At 42.5% G+C, this 21418-nt stretch overlaps 1 protein-coding gene across 6 annotated transcripts in view; it reads right to left on the reverse strand.

The window, feature by feature from the left end:
* TEAD1 (TEA domain transcription factor 1) overlaps positions 1-21418 on the reverse strand; it is a 505124-nt gene that overhangs the window by 205737 nt on the left and 277969 nt on the right. For 5 of the 6 annotated variants that reach the window (XM_078680920.1, XM_078680919.1, XM_078680915.1 and 2 more), the window contains exon 4: positions 13897-13957. In XM_078680920.1, the coding sequence (XP_078537046.1) occupies positions 13897-13957 (61 nt within the window). Of the gene's footprint in view, positions 1-13896; positions 13962-21418 lie in introns of all 6 variants that reach the window. The other variant, XM_078680921.1, reaches the window with a different exon arrangement.

A 21418-nucleotide genomic window follows, 5' to 3' on the forward strand; every position in this document is an offset into this window, starting at 1 on the left:
TCACTACTTGGTGAACCCAGGATATTAACACTGGGGATAGCATACCTGTGAAGGTAAAATCTACAAGCTGTCTGATTAGATACGGGGCAGATCTCCAAGATGCTGTAGGTAGGGGTTATTGAGGCCTTAAACAGCCAATGGTCCTGCCCAGTGGTGTTGGTCCCCAAGGCTCCCATCCAGGTGTCACTGTAGAAATTAGGTTCTGTATGGATTACAGTAGGTTCAATGCAATCACCAAGACTGATGCACACCCCATTCCGAGAGCTGAAGAGTTCATAGATCGGCTAGAAGATGGCAGGTTCCTCAGCAAGTTTGATTTAACATCTGTCACTGGCAGATTGCCATGATTGAGGGCGGGCAAAGAGAGGTCTGCGTTCTTTACCCCACAAGGGCACTTCCAGTTGTTGTTAATGCTCTTCAGGTTGACAAACACCACTACTACCTCCCAGAGGTTGGTCAACCAGGTCCTGGCTGGGATGGAGAACTTCAGTGCCACTTATCTAGATGACATTGCAGTCTTTAGTTCTGGCTGGGAGAACAACCTATAGCACCTCAGAGAAGTGCTTAAAGTTCTGCAGAAGGTAGGCTTGATCAGTAAATGCCAGATAGGGCAGGGGTCAGTGATCTACTTGGGTAATCAAGCAAGAGGCAATGTGCAACCCTTCCAGGCCAAAATTGAAACCAATCTCACTTGGTAACCCCAACCGCCCCAAAACCCAGACAGAGCCTTCGTAGGTCTCACCGGCTACTAGCGGAGATTTGTCAAGGGGTAGGGCACAATTGTAGCACCCTTGACAGAGCCGACTTCAAGAAGCAGACACATCAAGTGATCTAGACAGATGTGAGGCAGAACGCTTTTGACACCCCGAAGGAAGCCATGTGTACAACACCCATGCCCAAGGCCCCTGAGTACTCACAAGAATTCATTGTGTATACAGACACCTCAGAGCATGGCATAGGGGCTGTGCACTTGCGGCTAAATGAAGAGGGCCTGAATCAACCTGTAACCTTCATCAATAGGATGTTACCTTCAAAGGAACAGAGGTGAGAGAGGAAAGGCTATGCAGTGGTCTGGGCACTGAAGAAGATGAGACCATACCGGGTTGGTGCTAATTTTTGCGTTCAGACAGACCACAGACCCTTCAGATGGTTAATTCAGATGAGAGGTGAGAATCCCAAACTGCTGAGGTGATCGAACCAACAGGCAATGGACTTTACGGTTGAACACCATCCTGTAACAGACCACATCAATGCTGATGATCTCTCTAGGTTCTTCCGCCTAAGTGAAGAGAACTCCCAAGGGGATGGGTAGTTCTCCCCACTTTCAGCTAGGGTGGCATGTGTTAGACCTGGCATCTTTGGCATGGCTTCCCTTAAAATTTTGCGCACCTAATTTTTGCTGGTCTTCAGACTGCTAACCAGTGCTAAAGTGCTTATGTTCTCTGTTCAAAACATGGTAACATTCGCTTATACCAAATTGGCATACTTAATTTACTTATAAGCCCGTAGTAAAGTGGACTACATGTGCCCAGGGCCTTTAAATTAAATACTACTAGTGGGTCTGCAGCACTGATTGTACCACCCACTTAAGTAGTCCTTTAAACATCTCAGGTCTGCCATTGCAGAGCCTATGTCTGCAGGTTTAATCTGCCATGTCAAATTAGTCAAATAAACCTTTGGCTGGAGCAAAGCTTCCTTTTTAATGTATATAAGTCACCCCTAATGTAGGCCCTAGATAGCACCAAGGGCAGGGTGCAGTATATTTAAACATTTGAACATGCACTTTTAAGTTTTACATGTCCTGGTAGTGAAAAACTGCTACACTTGTTTTTCACTATTGCAAGGCCTATCCTTCCTACAGGATAACACTGGGGTAGCCTTATTTTATTTTATAAGTGCAATTTCCGAATGGGAAGTGTTAACTGGTTCATGTTTGGTGTCTTTGGAATCTAACCTAAAATCCTAATGTATGGTAACGTTGGATTTTAAGTACAACTCTAGAAATGCCACTTTTATCAAATTGGTAATTTCTTCCCTTAGCCATTTGGTGACTGCAGCCTGTCTCTGATCCCAACTGGGTATCCTTTGCCATTGGGCTTTGTGTATTCTTCCTAGACAATGGAAGCTTAGATGTGACTGGATGGGCCGTCACTGTCAGGATGGAAGGGAAGAGCTGGTACCAGCCTTACTTACACCTGTTTAGGCTGTGTCCTGTCTCCACATAAGGAGTGCAGACTCCCTGTAGCTAGACTGGAGCCATGGCAAGGAAGGCAGAGAATCTGTGCACTTAAAAGGCATGCCACTAGAAGCGTATCCCAACTTCAAAGGCACAACTGTATTTAAAAGAAGGACCTCAGGCATTACCACTTCAGTACGCTTCTGGACCTGTGCATACCCTGCCAGGAAAAAAGATGCTGTGCTATTACAAGGACTGCTACTCTGCTGGACTGCTGCTCTGAAGGAACTGTTGCCCTGCTGTTCTGAACTGCTGCCTGCTGTCCTTTTGCCTGGGGAAAAAGAACTGGACTGCAATTTCATCTTGAACCCAGGACCCAGAGTGACTCCAAGGGCTAGTCTGCTGTCTCGTGATCTGAGCCTCAGGGGCATAAAAGGGTCTCCAACAGCCCCTGGACCCATATTCAGCGAGTTCTTTACATCCAAGTGGTGCCTCTCAGGTCCTGTACCCTTGGTGTGGCTCTTGAAATCAAACATTTGGACTCTTCGTTACCTTGAACAGGCCTGTTTGCACTGGAACCATACCTTTCACTCTGAAAATCAGCGTGCGCTGGTGGCACAGCAGTATCAACAGCCTGCGGAGGACCACTATCGCAAAGCTTCAGCCCAACCGTCTGTGGTGACTGGTCTGCTCTTTGCTCCGAGCCAACTATCGCCTGCGATGCTCTCCTTGCTCCTCACCTCCCTCTCCAATGCGAGGGCACAAAACTTGAGAGGATAAAACTTCAGCAGGTCTAATCTGGGCCTGTATGTGACCCATACTGCATTGCGGTCAGCCTGAACTTTCGACTTTGGCGAGGTCCAGTGCGAACAAATAGCTGTGATTGGCACTTTATGCATTTACTGATTGGATTTTTGTTGTTTTGGTCTTTTTATATGTATTAAATTAAGCTCTATGTTTCTAACCTAGTGTGGGATCTTTTTGAGTATTGTTTTTACTGTTTTATTGGAGTGTTGCACAAATACCTTACAAATTGCCTCTAGGTTTAGCCTGACTGCTCCGTGCCAAGCTACCAGGGGGTTGAGCACAGGTTAATTTGGGGTTTGCTTGTGCCTTGCCCTGCCTAGAATTGTGATCACTGCTTGACCAGGGCTCACAATCCAGCCAACCAGTAACCCAATTTCTCACATTGGTGACCAGCGGTGAGGATAGGGCATGTGTTTGTGCAGTGCCATACAGAGATTTGGTGTACACTACCATGCCATATCTAAAACCAAATCGAGTTTTAAATTCTATTTCATTTAGTTTTTTCCAAACTATTCCCCTGCAAGAATGGAATTTGAGTTGGCCAACATCTATGCTTACACTGTGGCGCAAGGAGCTCTGCAAGGAGTGGGAAGAGGTTAATTAGGGACTTGCTTGTGCCTTGCCCCGACTAGGACTGTGGTTGCTGCTTGACCAGGGCTCACACCCCAGTCAACCAGTAAACCAATTTCTAACACCATCCCTTATGAAGTAAGCGCGGGGAAGGGGACACTGGTCCATAGTCTACTTGACAATGTACGAGTAAGTACATTGATTCTGTGAATCTGCCCGTTTGTGACCGGTTTTTAGTTTGATGCATGGGGCCCTTTGTCTAGTAGGTGTATATGTTGCTTATCACCAGCATGGATTGAAATAACACCACTGGTAAACCGATGATGAATGAACTAACAAATCATTAAGAGAAAGAGAACAAGTTATTTCATATTGAAAAGTGTTCAATGCTAACCACGAGCAATGTGTCACCTAAACAAATTAACCAATTCTAAGTGTAGTATCAACTCTCCCGATGGCACAGGGATGTTCCATCTCAGTGAAACTCACCTAATATATATTTATGTTTGTCTAGCATGCACATATGTTGTTTATCAGCAGTATGGTTTATTAAAAAGGCCTTATTAAATAAGTGATAAATGAACTTGAGCGTCAATATGACAATAAGAATAATTTATCTTACATTCAAAAAGTGTTTGGGAACTATCTCCTCTTCCTATGTCCACAGATGTTTAACTGAGCCCAGAATATGGTGCATCAATTGGCCTAAGGGTGAGTGACATGTGTGTACTGTCCCGGATTGGGGGTAGATCCTTCCACGCTGCGGCCTCACGGTTATGGAATAGCCTTCCTTTTTCTTTTAGGCAGAGTCCTGATCTACTTACCTTTAGGAAAAGTCTTAAAATGTGGATTTTTCAGTTATGAGTTCTTTAGCAGGTGGCCTGATGTGTTTTATGTTACGTGGCTGATGTTTGGTTTTAGCGCCGGGACACTCCAGGGAGTAGCCGTGCGCTGTATAAATATTTTTAAAAAATTGCGAGTACCTATTGGGTACTCGCACATTCCTTTTAATTGCAATTTGCGAGTCGAAATTAAGGAATGTTTAGGAATCACAATTATTTTTGCAATTCCTACATGCATAGAGATTTGCGATTCCTAAATAGCGATTTCTTAAAAATCTCTATTTAGGAATCGCAAATCCTGACTTTGATGCATATGGCGCTAAATCTCTAGAAGACAAAATGCAACATCTCATGGATCTTTATAAAAAAATAGTGCAAGCTCTCATGGATCTTTACAAAAGTAGTCAAAACACAGCTCAAAACAGACTTTAATCTCAAATTGCAGCCAGTTTCGGCTCAATTCCTCTTATCCCAAGTCAATCCCCTTCTGTGCTACCCCCTTCTAAAACTGTCAACTTGGGCGATCCAACTTCTCATCTTACACACACCATAAGTTTTCACCCAGAGCCTTTTAAAAAGTAAAATGGATGCTCGCTCATATGATAATTAAAAGGTAAAGAGTTCCTCTTCTACGAATAAAGAATATCTCTAAAATCTCCCACCTGAATGTATGCGATATGTTAATATTTTAGGGGGTGCCACCCCATATCCCAAGGTACACACGAGGACTGGCAAGGCTTAAGAAATAAAGTCGCTCATTGGTGTACAGCGAACTCAAGGGGGCCAACAAACCTTGTGGACAAAATCATCATGGTCAGGAGAGTGGGTTGGCTGGGATATTCTCCCAATGTTTTCAAGGGGTGGTTGTGTTGTAATAAACTTTAGAAACCCCTGCCTTGTAAGTCAACTATTGCATAGATTAGACCATCGTCCCAAAGGCATGGGCATAATTTGAGCTTTGCCACTGAGCTTTTTCTATCGTTCTGCATCCACCTCCTCAACAGCTTGTTATTTCCAAGGTAAAAGTTCTTATCTGATTTGTGAGCCCATTTCCTCTTTCTCCCCTGAAAACTGCTTTGAGAACCAGACCACCATGTCAGACGCTGAGTGACAATCATATTTTCCAGTTATTCCTCATGGCAACAAGGGACTTGTAACCTATAAGCAAGACATTTCAAGCAACTCTCCTCAGTCAATCTCAAGTAACCCCTTCAACTCGGGCTATATCAGATCAGACTGTTTCAAATTCTTGCCCTGGAACATCTCAGGCATCGCAACAAATTGGATAACAGAGACTGGCTTAATCAAAGAGTATGATGCCATATGCTGTCACGAGACTTGGGCTCCTGAGGACTTTTATGTCGATGGGTTCAAATCATTCTGTGCAGCTCCCAAACCTTCTAATTCAGGCAGATCCAAGGGGGGGTTAGGAGTTCTCATTTCCATAAGGAATAGCAATCTTAAGATCAAAAAGCTTTTGTGCACTCCATATTTCCAAATCTTGATATTAACATTCCTAGGGTTCCTAGGTGCACTCTTAATAATTTGTATTTTACCTATTTTTCTAACCACCCTATATATCTGTTAAATGAAACCGATCAAGTCATATTGGATTATTGCTGGAGATATTCAGATAGCGGGGGCCATTCTATGAGCAGGCGATTTTAACATTTCTACCTGTCCACTTACTGGCAACCGAGCCTGTGGGATCACTGATTGGCAGGAGGAAAATATTATGCATTTTTGTCACACCTCATATGGGGCAGTACTGAATCAGAGTATCATGAAATATAACTTAGTTTTTAATATTGACTTTTTTATTGAAGGTGATTTTATACCATCAACCTTTACCAGTAGAAAGTAAGTATATATTTATTGTGCAGTTAATTAAAACCATTACAAAAAAGATATATGAGCATCATTTATAAGCAATAAAACATTAGTTTAAAATAACCTTATGACCTCAATTAAAAAGCGCACATTAAGATCACGGAGCGGATCCCCTCCCCCAACCTTGATGACCCGTAGTGTTGATTCTTCATTTTTATCGGTTGAGGTAAACAGCAGTTTGTGAGTCCGTGATCAGTGCATGTTTGTAGTGCATAGTCCTGTCTCAACATTCATTGGTTTATACAAGGGTAAATAACCTTTTGATATTTTTCTTTGGAGCTTGTATGTGCAAAATAAAATGCTTAAAAATGATATGCTTAAAAACAAAGTCACAGATGTGAGCGCAAAGGATTGACAGGTCGTCGCCATCTCTTTTCCAGTACAGCTTCATCGATGATCCGATGATAGCTGTTTTAATCGAAGATCTGCTGCAGTTACAAATTTTACCAAGTAGCAGCTTAATTGAATTTCATCGCCTAAGAAGCTTGCAAGCACTGCTTGTCGGCACGTCCGTATTTGATTTTTGTTAAAAGTGGGTCTAAGAAGTGACCGGCGTTCCCGCATCAGCTCAGGGCAGATGGTATTGATGTAGACTATGTCCTCCTCTGCTTCCCTGCACAGGTGGCATGTTGCTGGCGTAGGCGGGCGCAGCCAAGGTGGCAGATGGTATGCTGTTGGTAATACTCCTACCCTAAATTTCAAAAACTTCTCTTTGGTGGCTTTAGAGAAGTTGGCGAGTAGATAAGCTTGAGGAGTCGCTTTACTGTAAGATTGAATAGCGAGCCAGCCATGTGAACGCTCCGCCAAAGCTGCTTTGTCTTGTAAAATTGACTTTTTTTTAACAATGTTGTTCACTATTTTTGCCCAGAGTTGCCGTAACCCCAGCTGATTAAGTGCAGTGTCCAGTAAATGTCTGGCTGGGCAGGTTTCCGTGGTTTCTACTTCTCTCCACAAGTAGAAGTTTAATGTTTCTGGCTGCCCCTTTTTGATCTTGAACCAGGTTTTAACAAAAGCTCCTTTTCTGGCTCGCTCCTGTCTTTGTATCCCAAATTCGAGCCGCATTTGCGCAGGAGATGTATATCCAGGCAACCCATATATTATTCTTAGCGCTGTGGCGATGATGCCATTCAATGTTTCCGCGTCCCTCCCTCTCATAGCTTCGCTTCCATATGTGATTGATGGAATAAGTTTGGCCTGTATCACCTTGGTCAGAGGGAGAAAGCTTGGCACAGCGGTTGTATTTTTCAAGTTTCTTAGTGCAATCGCTGTTGTTAATCCCCTCTTTTTTATTGCCTCGCATTGTGCTTTGAAGTTGCCTTTGCTATCAATCATGACTCCCAGATATTTATATTCTTGTACGACTTCAAGTTTAACTTTTGCCAGGTGCCAGTTATACTTTGTTTTTGTTTTCCGTTGGTTTACACACATGACTTTTGTTTTATCTTGGTTGATGCTTAGTCTATTGATGTCTGAGTATTGAAGTGTAGTATCCAGCAGGTGTTGTAGTCCTATGGGTGTCCTGCTGATGAGTACTAAGTCATTTGCATATAGAATGTTAGATAGCTGATGACCTCCTAACTTCGGGGCGTGCGCATTAATTCCATTGAGTTGGACTGAAAGCTCGGCCATAAATAGATTAAAAAGTGTCGGGACAAGTACGCACCCTTGTTTTAGTCCTGAAGTTGTATTGATCTTTTTTGATAGGTGGTCGCCTGCCCCCAGCTTTACTTGTACCCAGGTGTTACTATGCAAAAGAATGAGTTGTCTCAGGAGTAATGGTGGGATACCTAATGTTTTTATATCTTTTTTGTAATGGATTTAATTAACTGCACAATAAATATATACTTACTTACTTACTTTATCAGTAGAGGAAAAGGTTCCTCTATTGATTTTAATTTATTTTGTTTTCATCTCACTTTCTGCCACATATACAAGATTCATACATTTCACCATCCATCTGTATTGATCATAAACCTCTAGTATTTAGCTTTACATGCCCTGTGGATAGTCTACAAACACACAGAACTCTTCCTGACCTGCCGTTTTAAAAAAACAGTGGATTCACGCAAAGAGTGATGAAGATATGACTTGCTTATCTGAGGAGGCTCAAGTTGAGGATTGTTGGTTAGTTTTGAGGGTCTTTGCAACTTTGCTTCCAGTTTAAACATAAGGAATCCCACCTTCACAAATGGTTCAACCCTGCATGCACTGCTGCACTTAAACAGCTAAAGGAGTCCCTGAAGGCATCTCCTCGTAATAGTGAGGTTGTATGATAATGTAGATCCACACACAAACCCTTTTAGGAAAAAGGAAACAAGATATAAGAAACCAGGCATGAGATGACCTTGTAGTTGCTGCCTTAATTAGAGATTCTAGAGCCTTCTGGGAACTAATAAACAGATCATACTTCACAGATGATAACCAACCTAAATTAAAATGCCACATTTCCCCTGAGGAGTGGGTCAGTCATTTTTCAAAAATATTTCTCCCACGATTCATCAATAAACAATGCAATAGAATTAGCCCTAAGCAATTCTATTGAAGTCAATGCATTATCTAGGGCCATTTTATAATCATATGCTGCAAAGCACCAGGACTGGATGGGGTCCCATCGATGTTTACAGTATGGACCATCTTTTTTGGGCACTTCTTTTGACTAATGTTTTTTGTGCAGCAGTAAGAGGTAATATCCATCATTCCTGGTAGGAGTCGACTATTGTTCTTATATTAAAAAAAAGAAAATTGAAGCCATGTTTCATGTTACTGACCCATCTCCCTCCTGGACTGCTCTGCAAAGATTCTGGGGTGGGTCCTCTTACAAATCCTGGAACATTGGGCACTTGACAATAGATTTATTTTGGAGACACAATGTGGTTTCTACCGGGGGTAGGTACAGCCAAGTAAACATTAAATCATTTGTTGATATCAGGGAAATACACTCAAGCTAGGGGAGGGGCCCTTCATATGGACATTTTGGACCTCTCTAGTGCATTCAACCTGGTGGACAGGAGCAAATTATGGTCCATGATGTGCAAAGCAGGGATCGATCCAGCTCTTAATACACCTCCACAGAGACACAAAAATTCAGGTTTGGTTAAACATAAATGGAGACAGTATCATGCCCTTTTATTCCAGATGGTGTTGATAGCCAAAAGCAAAGACCTTCCTAAAGTCGTGAGCTCCCAGTACCCATCTTATTATACCTGGATGACGCAGTCCTGATCACTCGTACTGGCAATGGTCTGCAATTGCTCCTTGATACATTTAACAATTTCATGGGAAACTTCAATTGAAAATAAATCATCAGGAATCACATATAATGACTTGTGGCCCCAAAAAGACCTGTTCACATACATTCAATATAGATGGAACTCCCATTACAAAAGTTTAGATTTTTAACTATCATTAGCATTATTTTTTCAGAAAAGTTGAGTTGGGAAGGGCTTTTAACCCACAGAGATTGTAAATGTGCTGGGGCTATTGATTGTATTTTTAGGTTCTTTAAAAAAAATTGGATAAAAATACATTAAGAAACTAAGTACCCTGTACAAAAGTAAATGTCTCTCCTTGGGGTGTTTTGAGGCTAGTATTATACTCTTCCTAGTAATCTTCAAAAAATCGAAAACAAATTTCTTTGTAGGCTCCTAGCAATCCCTAAAAGCATGGCCCTAAAAGCACGGCCAGTCTTTTTGCCCATTTTCCAGTACGGTCATTGAAGACTGTTTGAGACAAGACTGAGCCTTTTCAATCACTTGGCTCGCCTATGTCAAAAAAGGTTGTTTATATTGGACTATCAAACCTTTTTCATTCTCCCACAGAAATCGACAATAGCTCAAAACTCACAGCATACCCCCACTGGGACTCTTGGTTCCAATATCTACCTCCTTGTTCATGTGACAAAACCTCCAAGCAAACTCTAGCACACTTTATATTTATTTGCAGTTTTATGTACATCCAAGAATGCTATATTTACAAACACTATAAAGCACTTATGGTTACTCTAAAGAATGTTTGCAGCATCTTCAACTCCTAAACTCAGAATACTGTTGTCTTACCGTTCTTAGCTTTGTACCTCAAGCTCTTATACTCAGGAAAGCGGTGAATAATGTTAATTCTGATGAACTTTGAAGCCCCTTAAACTTGATCTACATTAAGCTTACAATTTGTTTAATCTCCTTTAAACTATGTGATTGAATCATGATTTTTACCCTATCAACTATTTTATGTGGTGTTTTTATTGATATTTATATGTATGTTTTATCATTGTTTTACTGATGTAATACCTTTTTACGGCTGCATAGCCAAGTAAAGGTTTTTTACTCACTGACTAAACTTAATCACGCCAGAGGTGCCCACTTAATTAAAGAGACATCTTTTGGGTAAACATCTACACATTTTATAGATGATCTGGATTCCTGTATATTTCCAGTTTACTATATTTTAAAACTTCTGCATATGGTTGAGTCCATCGAGGTAGTATTCACCAATGATGAGGTGCGCCACGAATGTTAGTGGATGAGGTGTCTTCTTACAATATTTCAACTTCTGTGATGGAGCAGGAGACAATACATGATGTCCCTCTAACAAATACCTTACATACCATTAGTGTATTTCTGTGATTTTTCATGGAGGACGGTACATTCTGTATGTTCTTCGTAGTATGTGGCATATGAACATTTTGCTGATCATTCAAAATGAGTCAGCACACAGGCATCTTTCAGGTCTTGAAATCAACTAGCATGAAACAGATCTGTTACCCCCAAACCTCAGAATAAATAGGTGAAAACGGACCTCCATTATTTATCATGTTTGGATGGCATTAAATATCTGTTTGTGCATGTGAGAGGCTTTATTACACAACTGTTCAGAGATAATCATCAAAGGGTACTCAGGGAGGAGTAGAACTGATGGAATGGGTTTCCATAATATATATGTTGCAGAAGGCGTCTACCAATAAATAGTTCACACCCCTATGGTTTTTACACCGTTTTCTGGAGATCCCACTGTCCTTCTAAAATGTTTTCAGTAAAATAAAGTCAACCATGACCCAATTGATATGAGGGAGGGAGTGGACAAGAATGGAGGTACTAAGGGTGTATTTTCATGAAGGGCTCTGAGTCTCAGAGGGTTATAATACTTATGCACACTACGGCAGGTATTAGTTTAATCTCAAGGACACCACACTGTGTGACAACATCGAGAGACAGATCAAACTCTTTGGGCACCTGCCTGATGAGGTGTCATGAAAACCCCTTAATAGTTTTGACCAAGTAGCTTCCAAGCAGGGGGCATGGCAGCAAATACCTAACTGGATAAAGTGTTCTTGTTAGCTGTAAAGTTGGTATAAGCTCGATTTGTATTCAATAGTACAACATAAAAATGCTGAAGGTGCATTGAGGTCTGCTCCTCAAAAGCTATCCTTGTGGAAGAGGAGTTTGACTGATTGTTGAATTGCATGACTTTCCATTCAGAAAATTTGGCTAATCAAGTCTTTTGATGATAAGGAAACGGCACCTGTGGTCTGTTTTCATACGAAAGCAAGAAAACACAGAGAAGTGATTTTAACCCATGCAGTTTCCTAGCGGCAAAAACACTATATGGCATTTACACCCTTATTGCCTTATTTTCTATTTTATTCTTCATTCTAGTGGAGGCAAGTCTGCCCAGTGAATGGTGCCATTGCAGAAATAGGAAGAATAGCCCATGGGAGAGTTTTACAACGAACGATGGACTACAGTCTGTTTTACATCAGTCTTCCAAAACTGGAGGAGTAGTAACATATTACCAGGAGGATAAGGGATACATTTTTAATATATATTTAAACAAATCAGAACACAATCTTTTTGTGTAACCAGTTTCCCCATTAAGATGGTGACCCCACCTGCAGACCACATCTATGCTTTCAAGGCACATCAAGTGCGACAATTCCAGGTACACTGTGTGCAACAAAATTGCAACCAGGCAACTAAAATCATTTTAGCTCCCAATGTGCCCATTATTGTGCACGTAGATTGGGCCCTACCTTTTGCGAATTACTCATTGAGGAACCCAAACAAAACTGTTTCTGTTAGCTAATAGGTCATGGATCAACTGCATTTTCCTATACAAAGAATAGAAAGAGTAAGGCAGTGTCTTAATTCATTGGGCATGAACATTTATTTCCCCATTAATAGGTATGCCAGTGCTACATTTACCTTAAAGAACCTTACAGGGGCTGGGCTGTATATTGGTTTTGACTTTGTGAAATCCGAGCGCCTGTTATATTTGTATGGGGCATATTCCCAGATTGCATTCTGTAGTACGATTAGTCATTCTACAAGCGTACAACTAAAGTATTACAAAATGCTATTCACAAACCTATGAATCCAAAACTCCACCTCTTGCATCTTTTCTACAGGGACATTCTCATACAGGAATGTCTACTACTAAGGGGTCGATTCCGATGTCAGATGGACCGGAGTCCGTCCGATATCAGCACCACACATAGCCAACCACAGATACTGCATCAGCAGCCCATACAAAATAATGGAGTTAGAGACTAAAAATAAAACCTCATCAGAGCGCTGTTAAATTATATTATTTAAAATAGTTAAAAAAATAAGAATAATTTAATGTAAAAAATCCGAAAAATTAAACATATTTATTATTTCATTATAAAACATGCTAATAATTTGTTTTATTAAAATATAACTAAATTACTTTTCAAATAAAGTTGATTATAATTTAGTAAAAACATAAATATTCCATTAACTTCTAAATTCAAAACAAGGTTGTAAAAATATTTTACCATTAAATGATATTTATTTATATTTTTAACTATTTAGAATGATTTAATTTAACATTAGTTCTGATGGGGTTTTATTTTATTCTCTTCCTTACATTTTTTGAGAGGGTGTTGTCGTACTAGAAGTTGGCCATTTGTGGTGCTGGGCTTACTGCTGTTTCTTTTTGCCAGTAGTAACTTGCACTCATAATTTCTCCAAACTTTTGAGTAACTTTAGACTGGGATTTTGTGAACAACCCAAAGTAGTCAAGTTAGTCACAACTTGCACGGTTAACTTACTCAGAAGTGCAAGTTACTTTTGTGACTAGCTCCATATGTGTTGCGCAGATTAGGAACCACTAACAAAAATTGACTCTACCTTAATGCTTTATTTCATATGCTTCTTCCTAAATCCAGGGATAAAAGAAAACACCTGCACTATAGACAGTACATTATCTACAGACATATTACTCAGTGGGAAACCACACACCTAATATTTGGAAAGGTACACTTTTTCCAAATGCCTACATTTTAAAAATTATTTAAAGAATATGTTTGCTACACACTAAATGGTTTTGATTTTCAAACATCATGAGTATGGACCCTTTTTGCAGCATTCTAGCTTTTACAGGATTAAACATTTATCTAATGACCTTTCAAAATGTATCCTAAAATGAGCCTTAGGAAAATTGCAGCCCACTTGATGATTATGTGAAATGGCAAGCACTTTCGGGAGAAGCAGACATCAAAATATACGTGCCTGAACTGAATAACAGAAGCAAAGGCAGGTACCGACAGAAAAACACGGTTAGAGAACTTTTTTTGCTGTTTCCATCAACTAATGTTACCTGTTTCCTCGTCCGCGTCTTTCCTGTCCTGAGTTTGATGTATCTGGCTATCAATTCGTTCCTACCTGAAACAAAACAGAATTTAGAAATAAAAAATAAAATTCGTAATGTTTTCTTACAATATTAACTTTGAGTAGTTTTCAGGCACAACAAAAAAATGTGCAGCGTTCAGCATGATAATAGACAATCATTAACTCCAATAGTCCACATTAAAGAAATGTTCACAATGATACAGTATTTTTTTTCCAAAACAATCATCATAAAAAAAATCACTGCAATAAAACACTCTCAAAACTGCCATGCAAACCATAACTTGCAAACGTCAAGTCAAGCCAAAAAAGTTTTATTCGATTCATCAAGCAAATCATAAAACCACATAATTAAATGCACAGCAATTTTAAAAAAAAGATTCACTCATAAAAATATTATAATTTCAAACCTAATCAAAATACCATCTTCAAGAGGTAGTAAGGCGATAAGCTAAGACGTCAACATACCATAAATAGAGACATTACCAGCCTAAAATAACAATTCATCCCTTATAGTAAAGCTTGTCACAATAAATATACAAATTGCAATGACTGTCACTCTATAACAACATTTACCTGTACTGCTTTCTGAGTACAATGGTGCCCCTTATGAAGTTCAGAACAGCAGTACAGATATAAATAGAGTCCAATGAATACAGATATCTAAAACCATCTCTATAAGAACAGGGATATTGCTCTCTTAATAATAGGAGCAGAAATCTTGCTCTTACTGTTTTAAACAGTGCACAGGAAAGTACAAAGTGCATGGTGCTCTGCTTGGTCAAATTGTCGCAAGGCATAAGCTTCTCTGACTAAATTCCTTGACATGGAAAAGCTACCAAAAAGTCCAATGTGCCTAATCGAAATCTTGTAAGATAAAAGCTATATTGCAGGTTCATAATAAAATTGTTATAAAATAGTAAATGATTAGTCAAAGGACTAACCTCAACAGAGCTCAACAATTTATTGTGTGTCTGGTGCTACCGGTTGTTGACACTGGCCCTAGCAAAAAAAGCTGATTTCATAATGCCTTTTGCTTTAGGAGGCATATTTTGGGGGTTTTCTAAAAGATCACATAAACCCATCTAGAAAACATACACTTCAGATGGTTGAACCAAGGAATCGTATCAAAATTAGACACAGGAAGACAATGCCTGATGATGGCTCTCGAAAAAACTAAATCCTCTGAGCGCCATATTTTTGCCCATAGTAGCAAGGGTGCAAGGTCAATGAGGTCCTCAATATGTTCCAAACCTATTTTGGAGTGACAGAATGTTATAGAAGCACTTGTGGGCACCATCAAAAGTCTTCTAATAAAGTTATTTTCTACAACTTGAAGCGTATTGCTCCTGCTGTACCCCCAGACTCCAGCCCCATAGGTGGCAATGGAAAGGCATTTTGCTATATAGAGGATTAACAATTATTTTACTGGTTTCTATCAAAATTAGCTGCATAATGAAAAAGAGCATCATTGTCCTGGATGTCTGCTGTGCTCTTAAAGTCAGTAGAGGATCCCTTGACAGCTGTGTATTAAATAGATTACCCTAATAAGAAAAACTTTAACTTATTCGATCGCTTTTCCCTGCATCATACAAGTTTTAGATTTTGTCAACTTGGGGCCACATACCATAATATACAATTTCTTTAAATTAACTTTTAAACCAAGAGAAGTCATAACATCTATAAAGGCATCAAGGGATTTCTGAAGGCTTATAGCTGTCCCTTGCCAAGAGGATGGTGTTGTCTGCTTATGAGAGTAATGGGACAAAATCACTGCCAATCCTCAGAAAATCTAATTTCCTCTGCAATAACAAGCATTTACAATGCAATAGGTCTCGCAGCATTAAAGTTTGAGCTATTGGCATTGTATATTACAATGTGTTGCATTAATTTGTTATCAAACTCTGAATTGTTTTAAAAAGATTGATTGCAAACTGTCAAATGTTGCTGAATAGTAAGCAACGTTGTGAATAATATTGTTTGCTAGTCATCCTTGGGTACCAGAGTACTTCACTTGAGGCAGAGGTATTATCTTTAGACTACAGGTACCGGTGCCGCTTGAGCTAGAAACAGGGCCAGCCACTCACTACTCTGCACTCACTACTCACCACTCACTACTCTGCACTCACTACTCACTACTCTACTCACTACTCACCACTCACTACTCACTACTCACCACTCACTACTCAGTACTCTACTCAGTACTCTACTCACTACTCTACTCACTACTCTACTCACTACTCTGCACTCACTACTCTGCACTCACTACTCTGCACTCACTACCCTGCACTCATTACTCACTACTCTGCACTCACTACTCACTACTGTGCACTCACTACTCTGCACTCACTACTCTACTCACTACTTTACTCACTACTCTGTACTCACTACTCTGCACTCATTACTCACTACTCTACTCACTACTTTACTCACTACTCACTACTCTACTCACTACTCTGCACTCATTACTCACTACTCACTACTTTGCACTCACTACTCTACTCACTACTCTACTCTACTCACTACTCTACTCACTACTCTACTCACTACTCTGCACTCACTACTCTGCACTCACTACTCTGCACTCACTACTTTACTCACTACTCACTACTCTACTCACTACTCTACTCACTACTCTGCACTCACTACTCACTACTCTGCACACTCACTCTGCACTCACTACTCTGCACACTCACTCTGCACTCACTACTCTGCACTCACTACTCACTACTCTGCACTCACTACTCTGCACTCACTACTCTGCACACTCACTCTGCACTCACTACTCACTACTCTGCACACTCACTCTGCACTCACTACTCTGCACACTCACTACTCTGCACTCACTACTCTGCACTCACTACTCACTACTCTGCACTCACTACTCACTACTCTGCACTCACTACTCTGCACTCACTACTCTGCACTCCCTACTCACTCGGCACTCACTACTCTGCACACTCACTCTGCACTCACTACTCTGCACTCACTACTCTGCACTCACTACTCACTCGGCACTCACTACTCTGCACACTCACTCTGCACTCACTACTCTGCACACTCACTCTGCACTCACTACTCTGCACTCACTACTCTGCACTCACTACTCACTACTCTGCACACTCACTCTGCACTCACTACTCTGCACACTCACTCTGCACTCACTACTCTGCACACTCACTCTGCACTCACTACTCTGCACTCTGCACTCACTACTCTGCACACTCACTCTGCACTCACTACTCTGCACTCACTACTCTGCACTCACTACTCACTCGGCACTCACTACTCTGCACACTCACTCTGCACTCACTACTCTGCACACTCACTCTGCACTCACTACTCTGCACACTCACTCGGCACTCACTACTCTGCACTCACTACTCACTACTCTGCACACTCACTCTGCACTCACTACTCTGCACACTCACTCTGCACTCACTACTCTGCACTCACTACTCTGCACTCACTACTCACTACTCTGCACACTCACTCTGCACTCACTACTCTGCACACTCACTCTGCACTCACTACTCTGCACACTCACTCTGCACTCACTACTCTGCACTCTGCACTCACTACTCTGCACACTCACTCTGCACTCACTACTCTGCACTCACTACTCTGCACTCACTACTCACTCGGCACTCACTACTCTGCACACTCACTCTGCACTCACTACTCTGCACACTCACTCTGCACTCACTACTCTGCACACTCACTCGGCACTCACTACTCTGCACTCACTACTCACTACTCTGCACACTCACTCTGCACTCACTACTCTGCACACTCACTCTGCACTCACTACTCTGCACACTCACTCTGCACTCACTACTCTGCACACTCACTCTGCACTCACTACTCTACACACTCACTCTGCACTCACTACTCTGCACTCACTACTCTGCACTCACTACTCTGCACTCACTACTCACTCGGCACTCACTACTCACTCGGCACTCACTACTCTGCACACTCACTCTGCACTCACTACTCTGCACTCACTACTCTGCACTCACTACTCACTCGGCACTCACTACTCTGCACTCACTACTCTACACACTCACTCTGCACACTCACTCTGCACTCACTACTCTGCACACTCACTCTGCACTCACTACTCTGCACACTCACTCTGCACTCACTACTCTGCACTCTGCACTCTACTCTGCACACTCACTCTGCACTCACTACTCTGCACTCACTACTCTGCACTCACTACTCTGCACTCACTACTCACTCGGCACTCACTACTCTGCACACTCACTCTGCACTCACTACTCTGCACACTCACTCTGCACTCACTACTCTGCACACTCACTCGGCACTCACTACTCTGCACTCACTACTCACTACTCTGCACACTCACTCTGCACTCACTACTCTGCACACTCACTCTGCACTCACTACTCTGCACACTCACTCTGCACTCACTACTCTGCACACTCACTCTGCACTCACTACTCTACACACTTACTCTGCACTCACTACTCTGCACTCACTACTCTGCACTCACTACTCACTACTCTGCACACTCACTCTGCACTCACTACTCTGCACACTCACTCTGCACTCACTACTCTGCACTCACTACTCTGCACTCACTACTCACTACTCTGCACTCACTACTCTGCACACTCACTCTGCACTCACTACTCTGCACTCACTACTCTGCACTCACTACTCTGCACTCACTACTCACTCGGCACTCACTACTCTGCACACTCACTCTGCACTCACTACTCTGCACTCACTACTCTGCACACTCACTCGGCACTCACTACTCTGCACTCACTACTCTGCACACTCACTCTGCACTCACTACTCTGCACACTCACTCTGCACTCACTACTCTGCACACTCACTCTGCACTCACTACTCTGCACACTCACTCTGCACTCACTACTCTGCACTCACTACTCACTTTTTAGTTCCATCTTTAGTGCCCTTTAGTATTCGGTGGTTCCGTGCAACAAGGGTAAGAACACCGCCTTCATTCTTTGAGTCAGGCTAGCCTTAAAACTTCAAGAGCCTGAGCTCCTAACATATCTTCACTAAAGGGTCGGGTCTGGTATATCACAAGCTGAGGGGTCCGTTTTCTAGAGGTACGCGTGGTGGCTTGGGTATGATTTGCGATGGGCAACGTTTAATAACTTACGAGAGTAGCGTCACCAAGTTTTAAAATGTTAATACCCACAGGGCGAGACGTTTCTACTCCTTCACGCCGACAACTCTTTGGTACCCCGGGGGTGTCAACTAGAGCTCAATTCTGTTTTTCGTGAGAAGTCCTGCCTCCTCGTGCTTCTGTCAGTCAGGGACTCGAGCGCGCTCTCGTTTCTCCTCCCTCCTCCCGCAAGCTCAGCCCCTGCCTCCCACCGCTTTCCTCGGCAAGCCGCTCGGTGACGCCCCCCTGCAGTCGGTGGAAGCGCACTGCAGCTGCCCCACTCCCCGCGCCTCTCGATGTGAGCCTCCCGGCGGAGCTCGCTCGCTCTCCCGGTTACATTTCCGTGGGATCTGTTCCTTCTGCAGATCTGAGCGCGCATCCGGTTCGGCGCCGCTGCAAAGGTAAAGCCGCAGCCGGAGCTTGGGAGGGAGCTGGGCTGGTGTTCGGGGAGCAAGGATAGACGAGGGATTGCCCCAGGGGTGGAGGCGGGAAAAGAGGACATACGCAATGTAAATAAATCCACTTACCGTCATCTGCAATTTCACAAAGCACTTGATGTGTGTATGCGCTTGCGTGTGTGCTTCACAGGAGACAGCGCCTGGCCGCAGCGCTCGTTCGCGTGCGCGTGTCACTTTCAAATCGCCTCCAAGGCGATGCGCGCGGCCAGGACTGTCTCCTGGGAAGCACACATGCCGACAAAAGGGGCTCGGCGGAGACGCGCTTCGCGCGGCTAGCCGAGACCTAAAAATGTCTCTAGCCCATTGATAAAGTTGAGAAATAAAAAAACGGGCTAGAATGCAGCCTGGCCCCTTTTTTATTTCTCATTTAGCAGGCCCTGTCCAGCTAATGCAGACATTTCCCCCAGAGCAGGGCCATTGTCTGTGCTCGGATGGGGTTGTAACCCCAACTGGCTTGGCCTTCTGCCGAGCACCGCACTCTACCCACTGCTTTTGGCAAGTCCAGCAATGTGCAGTGGGGTTTTGCACTGTGCACAGACTTCAGCCATGAGCAGTGAGGGCTGAATGCAAGGCCTGGCTGAAGGTCCTATGCCTGACTCATGGAAGACATCTGATCCTGTTTGCAGAGTTCCGCAAAAGGATTTGCATACACCCAAGCTCTGCAGGCAAGCCATCCATGGTAACCTTGAAAGGCATAGTTGTTTACAGACACAATCTACTTTTTAGGTCTGGCATAAAGACAGCTTTAGATGACTTGCATCATGTTTAAAAAATTATGTATAAAAATTCATACATATATACATACATATAGGGACTTTCAGTCAGCCCTCACATTTTGCTCCTGACCACTACAGCATACATCACGTGTCAGTGGGACATTTCAACCAGTTGCTCTCTTCACTTTGACCAACAGCATTTTACTCTTGCAGAAATGCTAATACATGTATGGAGTAGTTCATTTCAGTGGAAATTTCTAGTTTCATTATATATTTTTTTATTATTTATTTTTAAGTTGGTCCATTATTTTTATTTTTTGCAAAAATATACACACCACTTTTACGTGGTGAACTTATTTCCTATTTATTACTTTCTCACTTTTAGGGACCGATTTCGATGTCGGGCAGAAAGCCTCCTCCCGACAGTTGGAATCTCCTCGACCATGTTGGAACCCTTCAGCCCAACTCGGTCGGTTTCCAATCTGCCCAACCGATAATGATGCGGGCGGTCGGATTGCAAACTGCACAGGCTTTTCGAAACCGTTCCGACCGGTTCTGGGAGAATTTGTGTTGGTTGGACCTGCTTTGTACAGCTCTACGGACAGCGTTTCCGAGTCGACCTGTCTGACATGAAAAGGCTGTCAGAATATGACTTTGGGTGCCCCTGGCAGGCCCCCCTCTTCATCCTACGGCCTCCAGTTTGGAGACAAGGGGGTACCCAAGGGACCCCCCTGTAAATCCCTGCACTGCGTGGCAGGCACAGTGGGGTGCCTGTAACAGGGCGCAGAGTTTTTTGCACACACCCCATTTCCCCATAGGAGCCCGTGTTCTTGGGTGGATACGGGCTCCCATAGGAGTCAATGGGACTCTGACTGAACAGAGTTTGGTTGCATCGTAATCGGGCAAGTCAGTTGAATCCGATTCCGAGACGGAAAGTTTCCACATGACATCGTAATCAGCGCTTAATGTTTACTGAACATTCTTGTAAAAAAATAGAAATAAAGAAAAATTGCAAGCTTGTCAAGGCCAGACCTATTGGGGCTACCTATGCTTGTTTTAGGTTTTTGGTGGTTCTAAAAAAAACATTTTGTTTAGGGTGGGAGGTGGTTTTTTTTGTGCTTTTGGGTTTTGCCACTGATAGAGTGTATACTT

The sequence above is a fragment of the Lissotriton helveticus genome, chromosome 3_1 (genome assembly GCF_964261635.1).
Source record: "Lissotriton helveticus chromosome 3_1, aLisHel1.1, whole genome shotgun sequence".
Lineage (NCBI taxonomy): Eukaryota > Metazoa > Chordata > Amphibia > Caudata > Salamandridae > Lissotriton > Lissotriton helveticus.